The following is a 20028-nucleotide window of genomic DNA, read 5'->3' as shown; positions in this document are numbered from 1 at the left end:
CACTCAGTTCTTCAAACTTCTAGCTCCAGGATAACCGGGCTTTGCCCCTGAGTGTACCTTGTTCTAAAAAATCTGTGTTCTAAAAAATCAATTCTTCCCCTGAAGCTGGGCATCCTCCCTCCCTCCTAGGCCTGATGGAGAATCAGGGTTAATGACCACTAAGTGTTTTGTTAACACTCAAGATAGGCAGACCCTTTCCACCTCCCCTGGCCTGTACCATGTGTCTCCCACACCACGTGTCTTTTTAATGTTATCTGGGATGTTCCTATAAATCTGCCTTTATGCTAAGTAGCAACTTAATATCCTTCAGGATGCAGGCAAGGTCAACTGAAGATGGGCTTCATCTGTGCAGAAGACTCTTTGGTGGGTCACTCACACACCCCTAACTCACCTTGTACCACACTTGCTAACTCATTTGTTCGCCCAGTGGGACTTTGATGGGATCATTACTTTGTTCTGCCCCTGGTGCCCTAATCTGAGGTTAGCAGACAAGGTGTATGTCTGCGCCCAGGGGAAAGGTACTCACAATCCACGTGGAAAAGTCAGGGAGGATTTGTAGATGACATTTTCAGCCATGCTGACAACAAGCCAGTGTGAGAAGTGGTTTAGCTACTGGGAATAGCAACGAGGGGTAAGATCGTCCATTAACTTTGATTTATTTGATCTACTTGACGTTTTTATTTATATAAAAGAAAAACTGCATAGAATGAAAATAAGTGCTTTAGATTTTGATATAAAAAGAACATGGTGCATTCACATTCCTATTTTAATACATGAGTATGGCTGAAGTGTTCAATAAAAGAATAAAACCTTCCCTTTATGCGGAGTAGTGAACAGAAGTCAGCATGGCGAGGAATGACTGCAATGCTATTCCTTGGTCTTTTTCTTGAATAAGAAATGACATAAACAAAACAAGCCACAGTAACATGACACTGTGTTCCAGTTTCTGATGATAACCCGGAAGAAATCACTTTTGAACCCTAGAAATCCCACTAGTGGACCAGTATTCTAGAAACTCACCGCTAGAGGGCGGTGAACAACAGCGATTGGGAGGGCGTCGGCACGCCCTAAGGTGCAAATGGATTTGGGGGATTTCCAAGGTGTTGCTCAACACACTTCCACAGGGCCGAGTACACAGATTTCTGTCCCATCCCCATCTTGACCATGTATCCTAAACCCCCCCTCTGATCTGAGGCCTCCCATGGTCCAGACAGAATAAAAAGATCTTTGGTGGTCCTTCAATCATGTTCCTATTTGGTTGAAAAGATGCTTCAAAAATACAATTTTTTTTCTTAAAGGCACTGTTGCTAGCCACATCCACATCTGCAGGTGGATTAGCAAGATCCCTATTGAAATCCCATTCTTTGCACTCATCCTAGTGGACACAGATTTCCAGACTCCACATGGAAGTTTTGTGTGTCCCCTCTTCAAAGTCGTTCCTGCAAGGGTTAGGACCATGCAGAGACCAAGAACTTGACCTAATGAGGATCATGCACAGGAGGTCCTGAGATCCAATTCCTAGTCAGCTTCAATTCATAACATCAGACAAGGTACGTGCAGTCCAGCATGGCACCAATGCATGGTGGCTTGAATGCCCATTTCTAGTGTGTGTATGTGTGTGATGGTGCATGTGTGGTGCATGTGTGTCTGAAGGTCAGAGGTCAAAGACAGGGTTATTCACCAGGATACTGTTCACCTTGCCGAGAGTCTTCTTAGCTGACCAATAAGCTCCCATGGGTGTTCACCTCCCCAGTGCTGAGATTACAAGTGTGTTCCGAGGACAATGGGTTCTGGGGGACTGAACTCAGGTCCTCTTGCTTGTAAGGCACTCGTTTTTATTTGCTGAGCTATCTCTCCAGGTTCCCAAATGCTCATTTCTTACAATGGATCTTGACTGGCAGCAGCTTTCATTTCCAGACTTGGGTGGGGGTGGGTAATGTGAAGACTGTTTAAGGCTGCGAAGAGAAGCAGAGGTGCCAGTCACACCATCTGACTTTAAATGGTGCCCTCTAGAGGTGGGGGGCGGGAACACACTTCCTCCTCACCTAGAATGGAGATTTTTCTCCAATACTTAAACTTTTACAGACATTGTGCTGACTAAGCAAAACACGGGCTCAAAGTATCCCCAGACACAGTTGTACAGTATGGGCAGTGTGTGTCATTTAAATTCTGTCTCCTATCCAGGCGCCTGGGAAGATGGAAGCCATGGGTGTTGCCATGGCAAGCTGGCGACTTCCGCAGGAGAGTGACAGAAATGAAACACAATGCTGCAGGGGCGGGGTGCGGCGTGTGCCACACTAAACCAAAAAAACAACTGAGAACAGCTGGGAATGAGTAATAGTAACTTCGGCACAGAAGAAAAATCAAACAGCACAATCTTATCAGATTCATGGGTGGGGAATCTGTCCTTATTGATTTCAGCGGCCCATGAAAGCAGAAGGGTGAGGCCAGCGCTCTAGGCAAGTCCACAGGTTCACAAGCCAAATGTGGGGCTTGAATGTCGATGATAATATGAACAAAAGCAAGGCACATGGAAGACCCTGGGACACAGCGGTGGGCTGGAACTTAGCTCCCTGGCCGGGAGAGCACCCGCATGTAGAGGACAATTATTGCAAAACAGAAGTGTTTTGTGGCCAAAGCAGGCTGTGAGGCATGGATCCTATTCATGCAACCATCCCCCCAACCCCACATTCGGGGGACCATTGCGTGTGTGATTGTCAAGTGCTAATGTTGTTCCCAGTCCCTTCTGCTTCCTTTTGGAACTCCTCAATAAAAGCTAATTTCCCCGGAGCATTTGATCTTTTTCTCTGTCTCCTTGCAGAGTATGGCTATAGATAGAGAGATATAGACATATATAGATATATAGATATAAAACATAGCTATTCATATTTACATACAGGCATTAATAAAGTGCAAATGTTATTGGCTGTTGTAAAAATCAATCTCATTTCCTGAGGAGGTGCTAATACAGCTTATGCCATGACAAAATCCAAGGCACAGAATGCTCTCTGTCACTTAGCCCCTACTGCTCCTCCTGCTGCTGCTGCTGCTTCTGAATATGGAGCAGCTATCAGGTAAGAAGGGAGCAAGTCCTTGGTTTCCCAGAAGCATCCGTCAGGATAGCATCCAGCTGCCTCTGGTCTTTGGTGAAAAGGCGGCTTCTGGAGGCTTGGTCCAGCCTGCCCAGAAAAAGCTATTTGGTAGTGTTCAGTGAGCCATCTTCTGGAATCTTCTCCTGGGAGCAGCTCCTCCCAGAGAGTCTATCTGGATGCTCCAGCTCACTGAAGCGCTCTGCCACACACTGGGCTGTGAGGCGGGCCTCAGGATCATGGTCCCAGCACTCTGTCAGCGTCTCACATACGATCTGGATGCCCTGCAGAAGAAGGGAGGGGTTCCAAGGGCATCGTCAGTGGGTGGTCTCCATGGAATTAGCATCAACACATCGTTGTCAAGCGATGTCCTATCAGAATAGGGTTTAGTCTTCCTATGTGGTCATATGTGCACAGATGTGTCCCCAAGGGTGATGTCAGGTATCTTCCTTAATCTCTCTCCATCTTAGGTTTTGAGACATGGTTTCTCATTGAACCCAGCGCTCACTGATCACAGGAATTCTCACTGAACTCCAAGCTCATTGATCACAGGGATTCTTACTGAACCCAGAGACCACTGATCACAGGTATTCTCACTGAACCCCGAGTTCATTGATCATAGGAATTCTCACTGAACCCGGAGTTCACGGATCACAGGGATTCCCACTGAACCCAGAGCTCACTGATCACAGGGTTTCTCACGGAACCCCATGTCCACTGCCTTGGGACTCTTCTGTCGCCTCTTCCTCCACACTTGTCTCACAGGTGCACACCATGACACCCAGCTATTACATGGGTATCAGGGATCCAAACTCAGGTTCTAACGCTCATTTGCAAACCCTTTCCTAATTGTGCCATCTCTCTAGTATCTCGGGTCCATCCTTGGTGGCACGCATTATAAAGATTGTAAGACATATCCATTCCAGAGTCTGAAAGACCCATTTCCCACCTTAGGCCTTGGTTCTCTCTTTCCCTTTCCTTTCTCGGCATCTGGACTTTTACTCTTTCAGAATATAACATGGCTAGAACACTGGCAGCCTTCTGTTAGAACAAAGCTGGACACCCAAGCTCAGATGGAGCAGGCATTAGCCTGGGCTCACTTTATAAAGTCTATATTTGATAGAATGACTCAGAAGTTGCTCCCAGGACTGCCAAGGGTGATCCCATGATGCCCCAGTCACCTCCAATGGCATTAAGCCAGGCTCTTTGATATGACTGTCTTTGTATGCCAAATATACCTGACTGTAAGATATTCTGTAGCCTGTCCTCCCCAAGGCTGTTCCACCCACTGAGCATGACCACCAAGCGGGAAAGGTTGTCCAGACAGCAAGGGCTCTACCACAGGCTGGATTTCATTCTGCATCAAGAAGATTTTTGATAATATTTCAAGGCCTCTCAGAAAGTCAGAAGGTAAGTAAATAGTCTGAGACGTAGAAATAAGATCAGCTCCTTCCATATAGAGGCCAACATTGCCCTGGTGACTTCTGTATAGGTAGGACAGATACACCTAACAGTCTTTGTGGAGAGTTGGCACTTGCCTGCCAATCCCAGTCACTTTTACATCTAGGGAGCTCCCCCACCCTCAGTTCTTGATGTGGAATTAATTGCATAATTCACCTAACTGATGGTATTGATTGATGGCCCTGCTAAGAGTAGAGTGTTATTGTTGCTATACCAGAAACATTTATTTTGTTCTGACACAGTAATTACAGGCAGTAAATTGAATTAAATATTAAGCATTACCTTGAAATCAATAGGGCAACAAATCTCATTAAGAGAAAAAAATGTATTATGCAAATTTTCTCCAGAATTTTATCATAATGAATAACGGCTTCATTATAAGAACTTTACAGGAAAGACCTCAAGAGACGGTGAGCGACATAGTTTCAATAAGACACCATCCCAGCACCTTCTAATTCCTAGGTTTTTTTTTTTTTCAAACAATCTTGCATTTTTAGAACCAAAGACAATTTGTCTGAGAGCCTGGTAAAGACCTTGACCCTGGGAAGCCTGGCTCACCTACTTCCTGATCACAGGGCTGGCTCTGGGCCAGGGCTGGCTCCACCACGCTTCCTGCCCTATTCGTCTTCCTGATTATGCCTGGCTTACTGCTTCTGGTGCTCACTTGAATTCCCCATGGCTTTAGGCAAACCTACATGCCCATAGCCAGCAAGGATAAAGGACTTTATCCACGAGAGCAGTAAAGGGCTCTGTTGTGTGGAAAAGCATCATTCTTACAGAGAGATAGGAAAATACTGTAACAGCTCTTTCTTCACCGGGGCTCTTCCTTGGTGCACCCCGTACATGGCCAACTGTCTGTCACTCACAGCCTAATCTTCCTTCTCCTTTCCTCCCACTCCTGCTATGAGCAGCCTTAACTTCCAGTTCTTCAGAAGGAATGATAGAGAGCCATGTAGACGCCACTCAACTGGCTGGCCTCCTCATCCTCCTTCACCAGCAAGCTTCTCTTCATTGATTTCCTGGCTTCCATCGTGGTGACCAGTCTCTTCCTTCCCAAGCACGCTCATACGGGCTCTCCTCTCACCTCCACGCATAGCCAGCAGATACGAGGACACCAGCTACCCGACAACCCTGCTTGCTTCTAACTGCTAAGTATTTCTCTGTGAAGTTGAAGAACCCCAGCAGAACAAAGTCAGAATTGAGAGGGAACGAGATACAGGCTCCTGGCGTGAAGACACTGGAAGAGACAGCAGACACAGCTAGCAAAATATCTTAATCCTGAATCAAGAGGGCTTGGGAAAGGTGACCAGTGCCTACAGTAGAGCTCCCTGTGAATGCTGTATAAGCCCGATGACGGCAACTTAGGAGAACAGGGTCATCCACCTACACCAAAAATTTCCTTAGGAATACAAACCAAACAGGGCTACTACGAACCAAGGGCCCTGCACTCAGAGTTAAACTCCATCTCCCAGAATTCTCTGCGGCCTGACAGCCGACTTCTCTGCAAGGCCCTTCAGGCCCTTCCGAGTCATCCCTGCTTACCTGGTGGTTGAGCCAGAAGCTGGGGATTTCAGGCCGTCCTCGATCTCTCAGCACGTTGTCCTTCATGCTCTCCACACAAGGGTGCTCCCTGACCTTGGAGCCAAATGGGGGTTCGTAATCTTTCACCTCTGTGAAGAGAACAGACAGACACCGTTGAGCACAGGGCAGCACATGGCCGAGAGAAGGGTGGTTGGCGAGTGCCTGGAAGGATAATACAAGGAATACAGGGGCAGAATGTGCCTGCCATTGCTAGAACACTTTGGATGAGATGGATTAAAACAAGAAGGAAGCAGGTGGTGGAAGAATGCTGGGAAATGGCCCACTGGTGACGGATTGGTCCTTCTTAGCCTCATGCTAACAAGGCCGACAGGGACCCAGCTTTCCCATCAATGCAGGCATGCTCAATGAGGGGATACTGCTTCTTAGGAAGGAATCAGGTTCTTCAGAGATGCAAAAACTTTACATATCATGGGCTGGAGAGAGAGAGCTCAGCAATTAGAGTGTGTCCCTCTAGGAGATCAGAGTTTGGCTCTCAGTACCCAACAGGTGTCTCACAACTACTAGAGCTCCAGGGGATCTGATGCCCTCTTCTGGCCTTTGTAGGCACTGCATTCATATGCACACATCCATACACAGACACACACAGTTTAAAAAATAAAAATAAAATCTTTTTTTAAAAAGGCAAATGTATCACAAAGCTTCAGGTCCTCCATAGACCCACAATATACAAAGAAATTCAATAAAATGTGTTAAATTTCTTGGGGACATTAACTCTACAAAATCATAAAATTCTGAAAGATGCCACAACCTGGAGGGTTCCTAAAGACACAGTAAAGGAAATAAATCAGATACTAAAGGCAAATATTATGTGGTCCCATGTAATGCCTCTCCAACAGTCACACTGGAGATTAACCACCATCTAGAGGAATCAAGAGGGAGAAAGGGAGAACCAGGTGGGGCCTCCATAGTCGGCTGGGGAAAATGTTTTCCTAATAAATCTCATGGATGAACACACTAATGCCTCAAGGGCTTATTTGGAGAGTGTGTTTGTTATCAGAGCCAGCTTAAAGCTGCTGCAGTCCTACAAGGCATCATCCAGCACTCAGGAGGCCGATGCATAAGGACCAGGAGTTCAGGGCCAGCCTGGGATACATAGGGAAACCCTATCTATAACAAGACCAAACAAGCCAGGGGACTGGGGATGTAGTTCAGAGGTAGAGTACTTGCCTAGTGTGCACAGGGTCCTGAGTTCAAACTCAATCCCCAACAACAGGTAAGAAAGTGTGTGTGTGTGTATGTGTGTGTGTACACAAGAGAGAAAGAAAGAGAGAGAGAGAGAGAGAGAGAGAGAGAGAGAGAGAGAGAGAGAGAGGAGACTGCTGATGGGAAGGCTGGGCTACATTCCACATTTTCCTCCAAAATATGCAGGATCTTTGACCTTTAACTTCAAGATTATTTTCCTTAATGAGCAAAAATTTCAGTAATCTGCCTTCTGTGCTAAAAATTGAAGATGTTTTCACGGCAAAATGTTTTATTTTTCTCTTTCATTTTCCCAGAAGTGCATTTATCGTTAACAGCCTCACCCCAGCAAAAAAGTTGTCAGGATCTTATTTTATCATTTTATTTGCTGGCTGATTTTTAAAAATAATATTCTTATTTATTCTTTGAAATGTCCATACATTTATAGACTGTGTTCTGATCATATCTATCCACTGCCACCTCCGCCAACTCTCTCTAGTGACCCCCTTCTCTTCTTAACCTTCTGTTCTCTTTCTTTGTTTTCAATCCCTCAAGGGTAAGTTTTTGTAGCTCATTTTTCATAGATTTTCTATTTTTTCATATTAGATTTTAGAAGGCAATTGATTTATGACATTGAGATGAACATGACCCCTTCTGTCCCCTTTTGACTTCAAACATCCCAATAATTCATCTACACTAGTTTTAGGGCAAATTCTGAGATCTGACTTGTGGGGTACATCCACCTTGTCTTTCTCCTGTTCCTTATCCTCTATCAGAGTGCTGAGGTCCTGAAGCTCAAGACTTAGGTGGGATTTTCTGTCTTCCTCTGCTTGATGCTTTCAGTTTTGCTTTATACACAGTGGGCATCCAGTAAATACAAACTGGAATGACGTCAAGCAAAAGCCAGAGCTGGGAGGGTCAGAGCCAGCTCCAGATGAGATACCATGCTCATCACTGCCTTCTTCCTACGGACTGAGGGACCACCATCTTCCCTACAGCATCTTGTGGTCCAATCCAACCAGACAGCACATTTCCCTGTTGCACTATACCAAGAAAGAAAGGGCAAGATGGCATGGGATTTATATGAGATATAAGTTGCATTAGATACTGTACTGGGTCACAGACTCTCCGTTTCTAACCCTTTGACTGCGGTTGCTGTTGCATTTTTGTTGTTTGTTTGTTTGTTTTTGGGTTTTTTTGTTTTTGCCTGACTAGACACCTTTACCAAGTCAAGAACTCCAGAGCAGCTCAAGCGTTGCCCATGGGTCTCACTCCTTCCTCCTTTTCTGCAGGATTTTGTTGGACAGATGGAAATGCCCCAGCCTGGGGATGCCTGTCCATAACACCCACCTGCCAGTGGCAGCTATGTCACAGGGCGACAAGTGTGTTGACTAGTCCAGTCTTCCTCAAGTCTCTGCAAGCCACTCTAAGAGCATCTGTGAGACAAGGCTGAGGCCAGACTCTCCATGAATTATGTAGAAATCCCAGCTCAGCCCCTTTTCCCTGACTGTTCCTGCTTCCCATGAGACCTACTCCTCAATAAACAATGCCCCCTTAATCGTCACATCAGGTCCTACTTCTGGTAATATCTGCATTGCTGCCCATCTGAAGATGAGTGCCATCCCTCCAGGAGGGAGCTCTCCAAGCCCTACCTGGAAAAGCAGGAAGAACTCACAGTACCCTACAGCACTGTGGGGGTCTAATGAAGTGCCTTCGCTTTTCCAGAGGCTCCCTTGCTTTCTCTTTCCCAGGAAACGCTCCAGGGGCCACAGTTCTAGCTTATTCCACTTCAAGTTCTAGCCATCAAAGTCATTTGTGACAGCTCATCTTCATCTTCGCCTTGACGGGACTGGGAAGCACCTGGGAGATGTACCTCTGGGTGTAGTTCTGAGGTTCAGGGAGGAGAAAGGACCCTGCTCTGAGTGTGCAACACCACCCAGTGGGCTCCCATCCTAAACTAAATAAAAAGCCATAAAGGAGAAATCCAGTTGGATACATACATTCCCTCCCTGCTTGGTGATGATGGTCACACACGTGACCCTCAGTCATCTCAGGTTCCTCTATCCATGATGGACTGTACCCTCAAACTACGAACCTACAGAAACCTTTCCCTTCTTAAGTTGCTTTGGCCACAGCTGCAATCATGGTACTTACTTTAATTCGGAAGTTAAGTGTGGGCTAAAAGAGGCTTCTGTGGAGCATGGGAGAAAGTGGGTGCAGAGATGAAGTAATGGTTGCTCAGAGGAAAAGGAGATAAGCCATGAATTTTCTTCTTTTTTTTGTTTTTATTGAGTTATATATTTTTCTCTGCTCCCCTTCCTTTCTCTCCATTCCTTGTCTACCTTCTCCCACAATCCCTACACTCCCAATTTACTCAGGAGATCTTGTCTTTTTCTACTTCCCATGTAGATTAGATCTATGCATGTCTCTCGTAGGGTCCTCTTTGTTGTCTAGGTTCTCTGGGCTTGTGAATTGTAGGCTGCTTTTCTTTGCTTTATATCTAAAAACCACTTACGAGTGAGTACATATGATATTTGTCTTTCTGGGTCTGGGTTACCTCACTCAATATGATGTTTTCTGGATCCATCCATTTGCCTGCAAATTTTAAGATGTCATTATTTTTTTCTGCTGTGTAGTACTCCATTGTGTAAATGTACCACATTTTCTTTATCCATTCTTCGTTCAAGGGGCATTTAGGTTGTTTCCAGGTTTGGCTATTACAAATAATGCTGCTATAAACAGAGTTAAGCACATGTCCTTGCGGCACGATTGAGCATCCTTTGGATATATACCCAAAAGTGGTATTGCTGGGTCTTGAGGTAGATTGTTTCCTAATTTTCTGAGAAAATTGTTTGATTTCCAAAGTGGCTATACCAGCATGCACTCCCACCAGCAATGGAGGAGTATTCCCTTAACCCCACATCCTTTCTAGAATAAGCTGTCATCAGTGTTTTTTATCTTGAAGAAGATACCAGAAAATGGAAAGATCTCCCATGCTCTTGGGTAGATAGAATTAACACAGTAAAAATGACAGTCTTACCAAAGCAATCTACAGATTCAATGCAATGTCCATCAAAATCCCAGCAAAATTTTTCACAGACCTCAAAAGAACAATACTCAACTTCATGTAGAAAAAAAAAACCCAGAATAGCCAAAACAATCCTGTATATAAAGGAACTACTTCTGGAGGCATCACAATCCCTGACTTCAAACGCTACTACAGAGCTACAGTACTGAAAACAGCCTGGTACTGGCATAAGAACAGACAGGAGGACCAATGGAATTGAATCGAAGACCCAGATATCAATCCACAAACCTATGAACACCTGATTTTTGACAAAGAAGCAAAAAATATAAAATAAAAAAAAAGAAAGCATATTCAACAAATGATGAATAACTAGATATCAACATGCAAAAGAATGAAAATAGATCCATATCTATCACCATGCACAAAACTCAAGGCCAAATGGATAAAAGACCTCAATATAAAACCAACCATACTGAGCCTTATAGAAGAGAAAATGGGAAGTATTCTTGAACACATTGGCACAGGAGACCACTTCCTAAATATAACCCCAGCAGCACAGACACTGAGAGCAACAGTAAATAAATGGGACCTCCTGAAACTGAGAAGCTTCTGTAAAGCAAAAGACCCGGTCAACAAGATAATACGACAGCCTACAGAATGGGAAAAGATCTTCACCAACCCCACATAGGACAGAGGGCTGATCTCCAAAATGCACAAAGAACTCAAGAAACTGGATACCAAAAGAACAAATAATCCAATAAAGAAATGGGGTACAGACCTAAACAGAGAACTCTCAACAGATGAATCAAAAATGGCTGAAAGACACTTAAGGAAATGCTCAACATCCTTAGCCATCAGAGAAATGCAAATCAAAACAACTCTGAGATTCCATCTTACACCTGTCAGAATGGAGCCATAATTTTTTTTTCCCCAAAGCAAGGGGAAGCTTCATTGAGTTTCTTCATTTTTCCTGAGACCTTGGGAACTATGAGGCTTCCTGTGCTCTAAAGGCCTACTTCCTCTCTTTGGCTAAAATGGGGAAGGGAGGTCAAGGGTCATGCATCCACAAGGCACTGGCAGAGACTGTCTGTGCCACACTGGGAGGAGCTGAGAGCTTTGCTGCCTTCTAAGTTTAAATTGGAAAAATTGGGTTTAGTTAGAATATCATGTGACCCAAACTGGTAGGCACCTGTCTTTCGAAAGTGACCTTTCGAGATGGTACAGTGGTACATGCCTATAATCTTGGCACTGGGGAGGCTGAAGCAGCGGGATGTTATAAATCTGAAGCCAGTTAGGGCTACACAGTGACCTCTTGACAAACAGTCTGGGTTACAAGTGAGACTACCCCCATCTCAAAAAAGTTATCAGTGTTCATAATCACTCAGGTTAGGTGTAGGCAGAGAATCTGAAGTGTGCACACATACCTACAGTTTTGTTTGTTTGTTTTCTCGAGACACTGTTTCTCTGTGTAGCTTTTGGATCCTGTCCTGGAACTCACTCTGTAGACCAGGCTGGCCTTGAACTCACAGAGATCCGCCTACCTCTGGGATTAAAGGCGCGCACCACCACTGCCTGGCTACTTTTGTTTATTTACTCATCAGTACACACAAGCCGAGCTGCACTTGTGGAGACCAGGGGGTCACAGAACAACTTTTGGGAGTTGTTCATTCTTTCCTTCCACCACACGGGTCCTGGAACTTGAACTCATGAGCTCGGGCTTGGCAGCTGGTGTCTGCACTTTCTGAGCCACCTTGCATCCTTGTGCACACATTTCAAAGTGACTTTTCCTTTAAGTCCCGAAGACGCCATATTTGCACAATATATGCTTCCACAGCAGATAACAGTACATACTAGACATCCTTTCTTACCATGGCTTTTGTTGATTCTTACCTCTGTGATCTTTCCTCATGCAAATCCTTTGGACATGCAAATCCTGACCTTACTTTCTTCTCTCACGCCCCACAAGTGTGCCGATGATTTACACCTGGTTGTGTGGACACCTGCCACTCAGTCAATATATCTAGCATCTGCTCTGGGCACTAAAGCAGAGGTGCTGGTTGCTACTTTTGTGGCTATTCAGGCAATCCTATTTGCTGTTCTCTGAGCCTCCCTGGGAGCCCATGAAGCTTCATGTGCACATGAAGAGTGCACAGAAGGCCGTTCCCTCCTGAAGAGGTTTTCTAAATGTTCCTCAGTTCTACATTTGCTTCAAGCTTTGGCGATAACCACCTTGACTCTGAGCGAGAAGGCAGACCCCTGAGTTAAAATCTGAACTCTGAGAAACAAGGTCAGAGGTCAGACCCCTGAGGAAGAAAATTAGCAGGCAGGAAGCCCTGTATTTGGCGCATGGGCACTGATGGCCTTCCTGGGAACTCTCATACTCTGCACCATAAAACAGTACTAAAAACGAAGGAGAACGGATGATTGACAGCATACTGGTGCCCTGCACCTATTTGGTTTCCAGTGTCTCCAGCCTAGTAGGTTGCAGTTCTTCCCCCTCAGTAAAAGTGCCACAGCCAAACCCACATTGACTCCTCCCCACCTACTTATCTTTCATATTGCTGCTTAAAATACTTTAGAAAATGCACACGTTTAAAGCCATGAAATCATTAAATGATGGTTTCTATAAAAACAAAATCTCCTTTCATCGCTGTGCCCCTGGGTTCTTCCACAAAGGTGGTTTAGGTGAGAAAAAGAGGATTTAAACCACTGCCTTATTGGTTATTACTGAGCATTTCTAGATCTACTTTTTATAAAAAATCAAGTGAGCCGACCTCAGTTCAATGGAGAGAGGCTATCGGAAAAACGAATCCAAGTTTGCATCTCTAGCTGTACTGCGTTGCTGCTGACGTCACTTAGTGCACTGGTAAGATGGCTCAGCTAGCAAAGGCCTCTGCTGCCAAACTTGAAGACCCAAGTCACCCTGAGAGCCACATGGAGGAAGGAGAGAACCAGCTCCTACAACTTGTCCCCTGATCTATATAAGCACTGATAAATAATCCGATGCCCACATGTGCTGCCCTGATAAATAATGTCATAAAGAATGTAAAGTTCCTGAGACCCATGCTTGGTTTCTTCCTTATCCTATAGCAGGTCTGAGCAAGCCCTTCCGGCGCCTTGGCTTTAAATGTGCCGGGGGAGTGGTAGCTGGACCACAACACAGGAAAATGATCGCCTGTACCAAGGGTGGTTAGAGAGTGTCAAATAGCCCGGCAGAGGATGCTGAGAAAGAGATGGGATCCAATATCTACAGTTCACCCATAAGAAGAGTGAGGCTGAGCTGGGTTGTGATGGTGCAGGCCTTAGATCCCAGCACTCCTGGAGGCAGAGGCAGAGGCAGGGGCAGGGACTAGGACAGAGGCAGGGGAAGAGGAGCAGAGTTTGAGGCTAGCTTGGTTTACAGAGTGAGTTCCTGGACAGTCAGGGCTACACAGAGAAACTCTGTCTCAACAAAACAAAACAAAATAACAAATAAATGAAACGAGAAGAAGGAGGAGGAGGAAAAAGAAGGAGGAGGACGAGGAAGAGGAGGAAGAGGAGGAGGAGGAAAAGGAGGAAGAAGAAAGAGAGAGAGAATGAGAGAGAGAAAGAAAGGAAGAAAGAAAGAAAGAGAAAGGAAGAAAGAAAGAAAGAAAGAAAAAGAAAGAAAGAAAGGAAAAGAAAGAAAGAAAGAGGAAAAGAAAGAAAAGTGAGGCTGGAAAGCAAATGATTCAGACAGAGCTGCTCTCTTGGTGACTCAGGGACCCTGCAGACTGGCTTTGTCTTGCTAAGGCTTTGTTAATTTTCTTCTCTTCACCTAGCATTTCAGAAAGTGCTCCCCAGTCCTACCCAGAGCTAGCCCCACTAGGGAATACCCCACCCACTGAGACCCTGACAAATGTCTCTACCAAAGTCCCTCAGGAAGGGCTTTTTAGGGTCTGCTGGACGCAGACAGTTGGTAGTTTCTAAACAAGCTATGGAGAAATTACCCATTAAAAAGAAATCCCCTTAACTGTTGTGATTCCCCTACAGCGCACCCAAACACTTGTGTATTCCGGCTTTGGGAAAGGTGGGGTAGTGGTAGGGCCAGAGGTGGAGAAAGAACAAGACAGTCTCAATCCTTCACCACAGTCACCAGGGGAGGGCGGGGTTGGCATGGCGCCAGCACAGTGTTTACTCAGCTTCCTCTTTGCCAGACCCAGGGTGCTCAGACTAAAACAGATGCCTCTACCACCATTAAAGCAGCCCATCTTGAGGTCTCTGGGGAAGAATGTCCTGTGTCCTCCACACCGTTCAGAACACACCTTCTCTAAGAGATCTTGGTTTTCCCGCTGTGCAGACTTTTCTCTCCCTCCCCTTCTCCCTGCAGCCCAGGCTGAGGACCATTTGCTGCTCCTCCTTGCTCTCAGGAAGTCCCCCAGCTCCTGTGCAGGGAGACAGCCTGTCTTTCTCCCAGACAGCATTGGTATCGCTTTGACCATCAGCATCTGGCCCACAGCTGTTGAGGCTGCCCTTTACTTTCCTAATGGTGCTCCTTGGAGTCCACTCAAAGCAAATGGTTTCCATCCTGGTCTTCCTGCAGTTTCCCCAAGCCTCCTTCCCTTTCCTTCCTGCTTGGCCCATTGTTACTTTGATGTTTCTTCAAGAAGGGGCTGTCTGTGTCAAATCCTTGCTCACTGGCCGCTGGGCCAGCTTCTGTTCAGAGGCCCAGGTGGCCAGGGTTTAGACCGGTTTGCACATGGGTCAGTTCTGGCTGGGGATGAATACATGCGGGGCCTGTCATATTCCCCAAAGGGGACCTTAGACACCTCCCACATCTGCCTCCCACACACCATAGTGCAAACACTTGCCCAGATCCAAAGCCAACTGCCTGGCCTGGGACAGAGGCTCTTTGTAAAAGAAAGCCAATCTCAGTTCTGTCCTTGCCCGGTTGAGGTCTCGGGCCTTCTCTTCGTTAAAAGGAGTGGGCATCAACTGCCCTTCCATCTTGTTCTCCTTAAACAGCTCAGTGTGTTCGTTTCACTTTTCTTATGTCTTCTTTGAGATGCTCCAAGTGTCTGAAGCACCCGTCCTAACAGCATTATCTGACTCTACATCTGCTTTAATTTTCTACCCGTCTCTTGCTTGACACCACATCTGCAGCTGACCTATCCTAGCTTCGCTCCTTGCGAGACCCATTCCCTTGGGGAGATGGAGCCTTTGAATCTGCTGCTCTCACCAGGTGTAGTGACCTTCCTGATATTCCAGTCCCAAGGAGTCTGATTAGAGGGAACTGTGAGTGTGCTGCCTCTGTGAGCTTCCTAACAAGGCCCTGCCCCCGATATAGAAATGAACCCCTGTTCCCCAGCACGGAGAAGAGGGCCTGGACACAAGTCACTCATCAGATAGACTCTGAGTGAGTGAATAAATGGATGGGTGAAGGAATGAATGAACAAGGCTATCCTTGGAGAAAGCAGGATCAAAAGGTGAGATTTTAAGACATCCCTGCACAGAGATTAACAGCCTTAACTCTTAACACTGGCATCTGGGAGCTGGGAAGAGGATTGTCAGCAAAATGCTTGCCTAGCAAACACAGGGACCTGGATTTCATCACAAGAAACCCAAATTACGAAACCCAGGTGTGGCAGCACATGCCTGGCATTCCAGAGGAGGTGGAGGAGGCAGGTGCATACCTAGGGCTGGATGATCAGTCAGTCTGGCCTACTTGGCAAGTTTTAGGGAAATATCTTGTCTCAAAAAAAAAGGTGGACCTTGCCTGAGAACCGTACGAGAGGTTGACCTCTGGACACACACACACATGTACACACACACACACACACACACACATGTACACAGACACAGCTACAAATGCACATAAGCTCACACACAGAGACATACATGCATGTATACACACACTCACTCACTCTGTCTCTCTCTCACACACACATGCACATAGATACACATACATATGTACAAGCTCACATACAGAGAATCAGGTACACATGCACACTCCTTCTCACACACACTCCCTCTCTCTCTTTCTCTCTCTCTCTCACACACGAACACAGACATATATGCATACAAGCTCACACATACACAGACACTGATGTGCGCACGCATGTACGTGCGCGCGCGCGCGCACACACACACACACACACACACACACACACACTACACTCAGGTGTTCATCAAGGGAGACAGGAAAATTCAGAGATGCAGACTTTCAGAACTGTGGCCTCTGAGGAGTCTGGCCCACCTCATCCAGTACTTCTGAAAAGCAGTGCCTCAGTGCATGATGTGCAGGGGGCATAGGCCCCCACATACGACTCTGGGTATTCATGCTCCCTGTTCTTCACCAATCGGGAGGGGGAAGGCCTGTGGCTACACAGCTCCTGGCTCCGTGGCTGTCCTACCCCTGGAAACTGGTTTTCTCATCTGCACAGGGAAGCTGACTGAAGCACGTCCCAGATGCGATTCTGGCGGATTCAGGGCACTGATGGATGAAGTGACTGTCTTGGCGATGGTGTCTGGGATCCCTCCAGGGCTTGCTTAACCTGGACCATGCCTCCTTCCTCTTCAGAGCACTCTTCACTTACTGTGATGGTCTGGGGAGCTCTGCGGTGGGACTGCATGCTAAAGGAAGCTTAGGCTCGGCTCTGGAAGGAACTGTGTATCATCTGTTTACACTCTCTTCCTGGTAACACCGAGGGTAACATCGTGGGGTAACAGAGCAATCTCTGGTTGCTGTACTCAGGAAACATTCTGCATTGCTCTTTAAGTTTATTCATTATTATTATTGTGGGAGTGAGTGGGAGATGGGAAAATCAGGGGTGGGAAGTTACCATCAGACAAAGGAATGCCAGGAGGGGGTTCTTTTCAGTTCCTGCCTGTTTTTACCACAAAGGCTGGAAAGGTCTTTCCTGAGATGAGCCGAAGAAAACAGATCCTGGTTCCTTCCACAGGGAAACTTGTTTACCCCACAGCTTTTTTTAGAACCCATAAAAGTTGGTGAGCTTGGCTCTACCTCACATCCGCAATTCTTCTCCACTCAGCAAATATCAACAGGAAGGGGCTCTTGTCAGTGACGGCACTGGAAGCAGAGCGCACCAGAGCCTTAGACTGGCTGCCTTGTCAGAACTGGAGACCAGACATGATCTCAGGGGCTGTTTACAAAAGCACGGCTCTCAGGGCATGGGAGAAGACACCGCTAGCCGGGTAAATTGAATCTGTCGGGGACAGCACTGCCTTTGATGTGACTCCTGTCAATTATAGAGTCGTTCTGAAGCCGAAGCAGCATCCAAGCAGAAAATCATTTATGATAGTTGGTAGCTGATTAAACCATATAACTGTGAGGAAAACACACACACACACACACACACACACACACACACACACAGCTACTTTTACAAGTGTGGAAGAAGACCCTATAGTAGGCAGGAAACCAGGAGAGAAGTATATCAACCAGATAGGAATTACCGTCTCCACAAAGGTCGGAGACCTAGATGACAGTAGCTCAACAAGGGATGAAGAAGAGGTGATCTTGATCCTTCTTGGGGTTCTGGGGAGCCAAACAGCTTCCGCAAGGAATGAAGGCTCAGAAATAGCGGTGGGTCCGGGTGGAACGGCTTTGGGCAATACATCAGCAAGTTTGGGTGAGTAACCAAAAAGGTCGCTATTTGAGCAACGAGATAAGTGATGCCATCGTTGGACATTCACAGAATGAAAGAAATACCCATTGTCCCCAGCTGATAGAAATGCACAAATAATGGCAAAATAACAAGGGATAGTGAGAGGAAGGATAGGGATTCCCTCAGAGTTAGATACCTACTAATTACAAGGGGTAAGAAAAACAGAAACATTTGCATGAGGCAAACATCACCATGATGATCCTTTAAGGTGGGAATTCTTCATCCATCCTCAAATTAACAGGTGAGACTATAAAACCAGAGTCTCTTTCCCTGGTGAGTGCTCATTACAGACTGGAAAATGGCATCTCTACAGAGGAGAACCTGGCAGTCAGACCTCGTAGCCGACAGCAGCACGCCTGTCCTTGGTTTCATGTGCAGAGGAGTTACCACAGTGTCTATGGTGTTCTTATTCCAGACATGTCATCTCAATCTAATGATGAGAAAACACCAGCAAAGCCCAAAGTGGGATCCAGGCTCTGAGGTGCTCATTTCAATTTCACAAGTACCAAGGTCATGGAAGACAATGAAAGCACGTGAGTTAGACCCACATGAATCCTAACCCAAGTCTTCTTTCAGAAGAGCACCTTACTGGTGACCCGGAAGTATAAGTGAGGTCTGTGGGCAACACAGGGCACTGCACCAATGTTAATGCCCTGGCTTTAATGCAGTTAGATCGTTTCTTGTCTTTTGGATTTAGGCAAAGCTTAACACTGGATTAAAGGTGGGCTGGCATCTCTGCATCTGTGTTGCTGTTGTTACAATTGTTTATCAGTGTCTATGTTGAGGACAGAATCTTCTCTGTAGTCCAGGCTGGTCCATAAGTTAATACTGACCCAGACTGACCTAGAACCTGCTTCAATCTTCTGCCTTAGCATCATGAGTGCTGGGATTACACCTCTAGATCTCTATGTTAATCTTATTTTTATTTAATTTTGTTGAAGTGTGTGTATGTGTGTTCTTTATGTTTTTAGACAGGGTTTCTCACTCAGCCTGAAGCAAACTGATTTGTGTCATCTGCCTAGCCATAGAGCCTCAGGCATCCTCCTGTGTCTGCCTTCCCAGCACTAGGATTATAGGTGCCCTCCACAAAATCCATCTTTTCTATGGGTGCCAAGGATCTGAACTCATGCCCTCACATTTGTGTGGTAAGATTTTAGTGATTTAGCTACTTCCTCAGCTCTCTGTGTTCTTCTTGACTCTATTTGGTAAATCTATTATTATTATAAAACAAAAAGGCAAACAAGAATGAATCCAAGCTTGACTTCCTCTGTACAAGGCAGGAGTGCACTCCTTTTCCAGGTGAGTCCTGATAGAAGCTACTGAATGCAGAGGCGAGGTCTTACAGGTTAGCTATCTTCCTTAAGAAGTATCCCTGGGGTTTTAAAACCCAAACAGACGTATCAACCCATCTTGCTTCGTTTTGCGAAAAAGAAGTCATGTCTACAAGAGCAAATATTTAGTCAAGTATTTTCTCGGTCCTTTAAATCCAAAGGAGAAGAAACACAATGCAGATGGTCATCTGACTATTCCCCTTTGGGTCCACAGAAACCATTCTTATTCCTGTTTCTCGCGACCACCTCCTGCAAGATATTAACTCATCTGTGGAGAGAAACATAATTCCCTCTAGCTGTATGGTAAGGCTTCTGTTCCCAATGTGGTTCTTCACTGAGAAACCTCGGCGAATCAGAATAATTCTAGAAGACCTGTGCACTACATGAGCTCAGCTACCACCCAGGATGGCGTCCACTGCTGAACCATGGGACTGTGCTGGAAACAGACACCATTATGTCACCCGGAATGGGGACCCACCCCTGACTGCACCGAGGCCAATTACGTACCTCCCACCGCATTGCAACGGGATGTCATTTCCCAGAGTACCAGAGCCATGGAGTAGACATCTGTCTGCTTGAAGGACTCCACGTTTTCCAAATTCATCCTGGATTCTAGAACTTCGGGGGCCATGTATCTTGCTGTCCCCACCTTTTAAGATAAAAACAAAAACACAGAATGAAGCTCCTAACTG

General features: G+C 46.0%; 1 protein-coding gene across 2 annotated transcripts in view; it reads right to left on the bottom strand.

Moving 5' to 3' along the window:
- Positions 1 to 639: 639 nt before the first annotated feature.
- Tgfbr2 (transforming growth factor beta receptor 2) overlaps positions 640 to 20028 on the bottom strand; it is a 94179-nt gene continuing 74790 nt past the window's right edge. For both annotated transcript variants that reach the window (XM_048424419.3, XM_048424420.3), the window contains 3 exons: positions 19844 to 19985; positions 6093 to 6220; positions 640 to 3373 (listed from right to left, as the gene is read on the bottom strand). In XM_048424419.3, the coding sequence (XP_048280376.1) occupies positions 3194 to 3373; positions 6093 to 6220; positions 19844 to 19985 (450 nt within the window). In that variant the 3' untranslated portion in view covers positions 640 to 3193. The remainder of the gene's footprint in view (positions 3374 to 6092; positions 6221 to 19843; positions 19986 to 20028) is intronic.

This window comes from Myodes glareolus, chromosome 4 (assembly GCF_982192425.1).
Source record: "Myodes glareolus chromosome 4, mMyoGla1.1, whole genome shotgun sequence".
NCBI lineage: Eukaryota > Metazoa > Chordata > Mammalia > Rodentia > Cricetidae > Myodes > Myodes glareolus.
Note: the sequence above shows the minus strand (reverse complement) of the source record. Positions and strands in the feature narration are given on the sequence as shown.